The following is an 8,907-nucleotide window of genomic DNA, read 5'->3' as shown; positions in this document are numbered from 1 at the left end:
GAAGCAATCCATCATACATGTGGCACAATTTCCCCAATGATAGTAACCACTCTGCCAGAATGAGTGGTGAGCTAGCTTGCAGATCTGTCAACTAGCCTGGCTTTCATAAGCAGACTGTGATTTAATAAGAAAAAGCCTTGATCAGAAGGTTTGGAGTTAGCTCCAAGCTATGGTTTGCAGTCTACAATGTGGACACCAGGCCTGACCCAGGTCATTCTGGAATCACTCCCCTGGTCACCAGTCTGTGTAGACTGCTCTCTCCCCTCTCCTCTAACTGCAACCTCTCGGAACGCTGGCTTTCAGGGGTGTGGAGAGAAGCCATCCAGGTTCCAGTGAATCACTCACTGCCTAAGACAGGATCAGATAATAATGTGAATGAATGAGTGAATACTTAAAAATAAATGAACTGTGTTCCAATAAAACTTTATTTGGTCCATCCTGATCAAGTTTAATAATGTTTAATAGATCTTTTTAAAACATGAGTAGTAATAACAATTCCTCTGTCATAACAGTTACATATGAACTCCCAGTCAAGGTCAGCAGCTTGTTCCTTTATCAAAAAAGTAAAGCCGCCCCTGAGGACAAATGGCACATGAGGAGCGGTGTACATTTTCTTTTCTTAAAAAACAAGAACAAAAACCCAAACACTTCATATTTATATATTTTATATTTAAAAATTGATCAGTGTGATTAATTCTGCTTTTAAATATAAGTTTCTAACATGTTGCAGTTTTCAATGTACAAATCCTAGTTAGCTGATTAGATTTAAGGTGCTGTTGAGGTGAGGGTGAACACAGCCCGAGACCAACACTGTGGATCCTCTGCTCACAGACTGGCTGGGCTTCCTGTGGGTATCTTTGGGGGTTTTGCGGGGAGCTGAACACCAGTCGTGGAAATAGCAGAGCATTCCAGAGCATTCAGGGACCGGACTATGCTTCTGCAGAGGGCCTGCTGGGCCTCCATACCATCACACCAGGCTCGGTGTGTGCGTAAACCTCTGGGTTTGCATACTCCAAACGCATCCTGGCCTAAGCTGGGAGGGGCATGGTAGCTTTGTTGTGGGGTCCCCATGCTGGTGCCTGTTGGCACCCCACCTTTCACACCCCTTCCTACCTTTCTGGATTTCTTGCCCCCAAGGCCACTTGCTCTCCAGTGCATTTCTTTATATTATAGGGCCTGCTCTATGCCAGGGCTAAATGGATGATCAGAATCAAGGGCGGTATTAATGAAGCATGATAGGTCCTGTGTGAAATCTTCTCTCCTAGCACATTGCTCTAGGGTGACACCTTTTGCTTTCCTCTAAAAGAACGATTTATGCTGAGAACATTAGTTCCTGCAGTGGGCTGGGAGGGGAGTTCCGTGTATGTGGATGGTAGGAGGGGGAGGCAGGCTGGAGGAATTTGTAGAATTGCTGTCTTCAGGCTCACCTGGGTACAACGTCCCCTCGGGAATGAGGGCTGTGTCTTTGTGTCTGTGAGTGTGTTGGGAAAGTGCATTGGGAACCTGCAGGAGGTGTGTGCATAAGCCTGGGAGAATGAGCTTCTATCCTAGACCCCAAAATGGTCTGATCTGAAACAAAGATTTCAGACCACACGGGTTGAGGCAAATACAGGTATGTGGCAGATAGGGGAACAGTTAAGTAGCTGAGGAGCCAGAGAAAATATGCTTGGTGGCGAGGGTAAAATGGACTCAGTTTCCAATTTCAGAATACAAGGAACATTGCTCTGAATAAAAGGTCACATAGATCAGATGGCAATAAACAGGGAAGAATCATCTTGGACCAAGTTTTCTGACTGAAAAGCCACAGTGACCCTAGCAGAGGAAGACGCTGTAGTGACAGACACTGGCCTAGGGGATTCAAGGCTTGCCCTGATACCGAGGCCCTGATCTTCAGCACTTTGCTTCTCTGGGCCTCCCACGGGTCCCTTGAGGATAGCTAGGCCAGAAGCTTTCAACACTATGCCTGTAAGATTCCTCTGCACCAGGCCATCCAGGTCGGGTCTGCAGACTGCTAAGACATTTCTTCCCTGCACACTACTACTTACAAAATGCAAGGGCCCCTTCACTGGGAAAGTGATCAACCCCCAAACTAGGCTCCTGTTCAAACCCTCTCGCAGAGGTTAAAGGCTAGTTATTAAGGCAGTTTAAGAAATAGACATTCCTCTTCCTCCTCGGATCCTTCCTATGTTCCGCTAACCCCAAGGCAGCAGAAAGGGGCGGAAGGGCGATAGAGATGCTGGGGGTGTCCCCCTCCCTGGCAGGCTCGGCTTTCCTGGGTGGCCTCTCCTTTGCTCTGGGGCCTGAAGCTCCCTACGGTACCCTCACCACCTTTCTTTGGAGAAGGCCTCCGTCTGCACGAGATCGCCAGGGTGCTCGGAGATGCACGCGCCATTGAGGTCGCCCAGTTTATTGTCTTGCAGGTCCTCAGGCTTGGTGCAGAGCTTCAGGGCGCGGGAGATGAACACATCCAGGTCGAACTGGGGGCTGGCACCCCCATCGACGGGCGCGGGGAGGTGGGGTGGAGAGGCAGACAGGTGGCACTCGGGACCATCGTTGGGTGGGCTGGCGTGTTCGGGACCGCCCTGTGTGCTCTTGACCCACTGCGCGATCTCCAGGAAGAGGCTGGCCGGCTCGTCCTCGTGCGCCCCGGCATCCGCGGCGGCCACCGCGGCAGCCGGGGGCGCACCGGCCGCCTGCTTCCAGTGCGACAGGTCCAGGATGAGCTTGGGCTCGGAGTAGTGGTGCGGCTTGCTGTCGCGCCACAACAGCTTGTCTAGGTAGGACGGCGACCCCACCTTGTAGTCGCAGGAGCGCCCGCAGTCGGCCTCGAAGGCGCGCTCCATGGACGAGTACGAGTGCTCCAGAAAGCGCTCTGAGCTGCTCTGTGAGTCCTTGCGAGGGTCCACCTGCACGTCCTCCGCCAGCGGCGCAGAGCCCGCGCGCGGATCACGCTGTACCTCGCTCGCGTCCTGGCATCGGTCGGGCCGCCACTCCAAGTCCGACGACAAGCTCACAGGGTACCTGCATGGGTACGGAGGGAATGGCGATCAGATCCCGGACTGGGTGGCTTCGCCTAATGCCTTCCTCCCCACCCACAGGCTGCCTCTCCATTCCTTTCCAGCCCTTCCAATTCTAAGCCTAAGATAGCGGTGAGCCTCGAGGGCTCACGTAGAGGGGCTGACTGGCTTAACTCTTGCATTCTTTTGTATTCATTCAATACGCTACGGAGGTTTGCTGAGCACCTAGTGTGTGCCAAGCATGTTCCAGGCATTACCAGACATAGCAGTGAAGAATACCAAATCCCTGTTTTTATGAAACTTTCGAGCGGGTCCACAGTGCTCCTCAAACTTTGATGTGGACACAAGTCACCTAGGGACCTTGTGAAACTGAGGATCTCGATTGAGGAGAATGGAAGGTGGGGTCTGAGATAATGCAGTTCTACCAGACTCCCAGGTGATGCTGACTCTGCTAGTCCAAGGACCACACTTTGAGTAGCAGGGCCCTATGGAGTGCTTCTCAGCCCTGACTCAGACTAGAATCACCTGGGGGAATTAAAAATAAAATTCCATGCCTAGCCCACAGCCCCCAATTCTGTCTGAGTCAGCAGGTATAGGATAGATCCCTGCATCAACACAGTTTTAAAACTTCCACAGATGATTCTAACGTAAGCCAGGGCTAAGAATTCCTGATCTAGGGATCTGGTTGGTAGCCACGGGCACCTGGCATAGATGCAGCACAGGTGGGGCCTGTGGGAAGATTACAGACACCCTCAGGAGAAGGCAAACATCCTTGGAATTCTGCCCTCTGTCCACTACCCTGTAGCCATGGAGGGCCATGTCAGCCAGCCAAGAGCTGATGAAGGGCAGGCAGACAGGCCATCAACTTGGGTTGAGCCCGCTCCTCCCTGTGCCAGGAGCTCTGTACAGAACCATGGGGAGCCAGCTGGTCATGGAATGATGGGAAGCCCAGTGCTCACACAGGACAATCCAGCCCAGCAAGGACAGGCAGATTTGGCTGTGTGCAGGGGCAGACGCACAGCGGCAGTCTGCATGATGTGGTGTGTGAGGTGCAGGAGGGTCCCAGGATGGCTCACCCTCCTGGTGATGCCATGAGGGTCCAGAGTCACCCCCAGGGGTGAATACTCCCTCCTCCTAAGGGGGTCCTCGAAATGGCAGATATTTCTAGGAGGAAGAGCTTGTGAAGACCCTAGCTAGCCCTTGGCTGCTACACACCAAAAGCCAAACACAGGTTATCTGGAGTCTTCCTAGCAGCTCTGTGGAGTATTATCACCCTACCTTATAGATGAGGACAGGAGCGTTCAGAGGTTAAGCAGTTTGCCCAAAGGAGCAGGGCCTATGGGAAGAGGTTTGTCATCACCTTTGCTGGCCTCCTCCTTCACATAGGAGTGATGGGAAAGGTCTGGAGCTTAAATGCACCAGGTTTAGAGGTGGCCGGAGTTGATGGGCAGTGGTCAAATAAACCTGCTACAGGTTTTCCTGTCATGGCCACAATCAGCATAGGATGAACCTTGCTGAGCCAGCACTCTGTTGTTCAGGGGCCACAGTCAAGGGCAGGCCTAGCAGGGGGTGGCAGAAGAGAGAGTTGTCATTAATCTCTATTTGCTGGCAACTCTTGATAACAACAACTGACAATAACACACTAACAAACCTGTCCAAAAATAGCAATGTTGCCCTGAGCCCCCCTCAGTGCTCTTTAATCTGCAACCCATCATCTGTCAAATGACTGAAAAGGAGAAATTGCTCATCTGTGACTTACGTAACTAGCTGTCACATTCCCACAACAGCGGGGCTCCCACTCAGGCCCCCTCGGAGTCCTAGTTGCCATGCCCTCAATTTCTATTTCTAAACCAAGCAGCCATCAGCTCTCCCTCCCAGGAGCAGCAGATGGTGATGCCCAAACATTTGGCTGCTGATCTAAGAACATCAGAACAGGACATCAGATCATAATATGTCCACACAGAGATTGTGCAAAAATTGTCTTCTACCCAACTCACTGTTAGTGACTTCACAGGCACGCTGTGCTGAGAACGATTCTGAAGCCAAGCCCAGTGTAGCAGGAAAGAGTCCTGTGAATGTTTCACAGTTTCTGACATGGATGCAGACTGGGGAGGGCACCCCCGGGCCAGATATTAGCTATGTGACATGATGCCAATCTCTAACCTCACTGAGCTGGACCATCCTCACGTGTCAGTGAGCAATAAAAATTAACAGCATTCTCAGGTGGTGCAGATGATGGGAACCACACAAACGCATGTGTAGTGGTCAGTTTTGCATTATTTTCTTGCCTGGCACTGCTGGTTGACTTTTCCAGGGAAAATTCCCAGTCTGCCAGGAGTGAGCTCCAACAGTGGGTACTCCTTATATGCTTGCCAAACATTGCAGTGAGCCCTGTGCTCAGTCTACTCGGGATGGGGAGGGAAGCTGGCCTCCCAACCCGCACATGCAAAACACAGTCATCTACCTGCTGTGTATGGGGACAGGGGAGAGAAAGGCAGGAAGCTAAGTTGGGGAAAGTGTCCTACAGGCTATAGAACTTGGGGAAGCGAGGGAAGGGTCATGGTGGATCAGAGGCAAAACAGAAATGGGAGGATGTGAATGTGGGCTTGGGCTCCAGGACTGCACCTGTCCCAGGTGGACAGCTGACTCTGGTTGGCGGCCATCAGCAGGATGTCATCAATCTCATCTTCAATGCGGAAGGGGTGCTGTGAGGTGGGCTCATCCTCAGGGCACGAGTATGGGCTCATGTAGGGGTGCTGCAGCCCCATCTCGGCTGTTAGGCGATCCATGGGGTTAAAGGTCAGGATCTTCTCCAGAAAGTCGATGGCTGTGGGGAGCAAAGCAGGACATGAAGGTCATTTGTTGCCCCCAACCTGCTGAGAATGTGACTCCTCACTATGGTGACATTTGCTGGTGTTTGTGCTTTTCCACTTGTAAAAAGATGTTAGCCATTTTCTTCCCCATGATCCTTCCTACACTCCAGTGACAAATTTAGAGCAATGTTGCTTTTTTGCCTTCACAGATGAATAGAGGCCCTGGGGGATAAAGGGCCTTGCTCAAGGTCACCATCGGTTACAGGTGGTCCAGGGCTAGAACTCTGCTTTATGCTAGATTTCTCCAGAGACAAGGATTGGGGTGTAGGTAGGTTATATGGCAGTGATCCTGGAAGTGCTGGTTGGGGAGCAGGGAAGAAGCCTCTAGAAGACATGCCAATGAGCAGGTTCCTCCTGTGGGCAGCTGGGGCTCCTCTGGGAGACAGTGTGGGACACACCTCACAGCCATTCCACTTGACTGGGGGAACTCGGGGTAACTACATCCACTCCATTTGTCGTGGACTGAGTGCTGCTGAGCGGACGGCAGGTGCTAGCAGTAAAAAGCCTCAGTGGGATGGTCACCGAGGAGGTGAGGTGGCTGGGACAGGGTCTGACAGCCCGGCGCTCCTGTCTGAGTCCAGAGCTCTTTCTACTACACGTTGCCAGTGGAGGTTTGACAAACAAAGTCAAGCAGGCTTGGTATTCAAAATATTTAACCACCAGGCTGAAGCCCTCCTGCTGCTCCAGGCAGTTCCCTTTAATGGCTGGATCAAGGGGAGGTCCTGGGCAGATGCAACCTAGGGCCTCCCAGGAGGACACGGTGATGCTTAGCAGCCTTGCGTGGCGGCTCTTTGCCAATCAGCATGAAAATATATGTCAGGACTGCAGCGGCCAGTTGGGCGCCACGGGCGTGCACTGGCTGAATTAGCCCTGCACACAGGGATTTGCGCCCTTGTTACTGAGCAGGGGCAGGAGCACCCATCTGCTCTGCGAGCTTGGCCTTGGGTTATCTCAGGGCAGGGTCTAGCCTGGAGTTTGTTACTTCTCAGCAATGGAGGCTCACTTAAATCATGACTTGGCTAATCATGTTAGAGCCCACACGGAAGGGACAGAGGTGGCTGAGCTCCAGGCCCAGATTGTCGTCCCCTGGGAAGGCCTCAGCCAACACCACTACCCTGCCCTGCACACCAGCCCTGAATCTCTCTGAGGGGAAACTCATCAGTGATTCAGGAAACTGATGGATTCAGAAGGTCATTGGCCTCCCAGGAGGACATGGTGATGCTCCATGACTCTAGATCAACAGTCAGTGAAGCAGCTGTAATTCTGATTACCACCAAACACCCTGGGGCTCAGGGGGTGCTTCTGGGCCAGGGCTGCAGACCTGAAGAGGACTGTCCGCACAGATTCCCAGGACCGGGCAGAGTCAGGCACTGCAGGGCAGCGCCCAGCTCCAGGCAGGGCAAGCCTTTCCCTCTTTGGGCCTCTGGCCCCCCTCCCAGCCCCTCATACACTGGACCTACTGACAAGGAAATGAGAGAGTGAAAGCTCTAAATGTCAGGAGGCATCATCACCATTATTAGAAAAGACCCAGTGAGCCCTGAATTTGGGAAGTGCCAACCCAGAAGTCCACTCCACTGACTCTAGTAAGGATGAGTCTCCTCCTCTCCCTGAAAGCTGGTCCTCTAGCAGATGCCCAGACATTTGTGTGAAGCCTAAATATTTGAAAACACTTTCTTATGTCAAACCAAAATCTGCCCCTTGGGCTTAAAACCCCTGAGCCTAGCTCTGCCCAGGGTGGTTCCCCCAGAGGGCCTGTTCTCTCTTTCCCATGACTTCTCCTCTCATGTTCCAAGGCAGTGCTGTGTCCCATGCCAGGCCCCTCTCTCCCTGGCACACAGCTGGCCTACATCTCCCAGCAATCCTGCAGTAGATGTAGCTGTGTGATTGAGGCCAGTGGAACAGGGTAGCAGTGATGTGTGTACCCCACTTCCAGGCCTGACCCATAAAAACCTCCTGTGAGGGTCTCTGCTCTCTTCTCCTGGCTCTGCCTGGAAGCTGGTGCCCAGGGGGACCTTGAATGCTACATGTTGAAGATAGCAGACCCCTGACATCCTGGGTCCAGGACAGAGCCCCCAGACCCCCCCACTGTTGGGGCTGGAGGTGAGCCAGGAATCCATTGCTAGCAAGGTAGGCCTGGAGATTTGGGGTTTATTGCTACAGCACTGGCTTGACTCCAACTCATAAACCATCATATCCCACCACCCCCAAACTCCTTTTCTTTGGGCTCAACTTCCCCACGTAAAAATTAAGGCATTTCTAATATCATGAGACTTCAGTACAGAATTGTCCCTTCCTGGGCCCAGTGGATTCCAAACTGGACTTCTCAGAGCCCCAGGGGTTCTGGAGGGATTCTCAGGGGCGTCTCTGGAGAAGGAGAGGCAGGTGGGCAGGGCCCTCAACCCTGCCTCACCCAGAGGACTCCTTCTGCCCGTTGTGTACACTGGGCTTGCTCATCAGACTTGTCTCGTGTGCTATACTTACTTCTTGTAGTAAATAGAGCTCAGAACTCAGTGTCCCCAGGTGGTCTCCAGACCTAGACTGTGTCCTTTGAGCCTCTGAGGACTACAGCCAGAGAGAACCCCCCATCTCTTCCCAGGCCTGTGGGGCCTCAAATGTACAGTGGAGGGGGCTCACCATGGCTCTACTGGGCAGGTGGCCTTGATGCCCTTTCCACTGCTGGTATTTCATTTCAGGGATGCCTCATTACCTTAAAGCCACAGGCTGATTGGGGCCACTTCTTGATGGGGAAGGATATGGAGACTGCTAGTCTGTACCCCATGTCTGTTCTCCTCTTTCATATAATGGACACAAAATGGCATGAAATAAATAGCCATTTCATAGCCTCCGCTGCAGTGAGGTGGGCCATGTGACTAAGTTCTGGCTGACAAGACATAGCGGAGGTGAGGTGTACAAATTCTGGCTCGTGACCTTAAGGGCAAGGGGATCTGCCCTCAGTCCCTCCTCCCTGCAGGTGGTCAGGGCAACATTCTAAGATGCAGCACGAGACAGAAGGAGCT

At 52.6% G+C, this 8,907-nt stretch overlaps 1 protein-coding gene across 5 annotated transcripts in view; it reads right to left on the bottom strand.

The window, feature by feature from the left end:
* Positions 1-404: 404 nt before the first annotated feature.
* The window catches only part of MAPK4 (mitogen-activated protein kinase 4), a 138,156-nt gene continuing 129,653 nt past the window's right edge, over positions 405-8,907 (bottom strand). For all 5 annotated transcript variants that reach the window (XM_017648629.3, XM_017648632.3, XM_017648630.3 and 2 more), the window contains 2 exons: positions 5,643-5,844; positions 405-3,021 (listed from right to left, as the gene is read on the bottom strand). In XM_017648629.3, coding sequence (XP_017504118.3) covers positions 2,322-3,021; positions 5,643-5,844 — 902 coding nt within the window. In that variant the 3' untranslated portion in view covers positions 405-2,321. The remainder of the gene's footprint in view (positions 3,022-5,642; positions 5,845-8,907) is intronic.

The sequence above is a fragment of the Manis javanica genome, chromosome 9 (assembly GCF_040802235.1).
Source record: "Manis javanica isolate MJ-LG chromosome 9, MJ_LKY, whole genome shotgun sequence".
NCBI lineage: Eukaryota > Metazoa > Chordata > Mammalia > Pholidota > Manidae > Manis > Manis javanica.
This window is presented reverse-complemented; position numbering and strand designations above follow the sequence as displayed.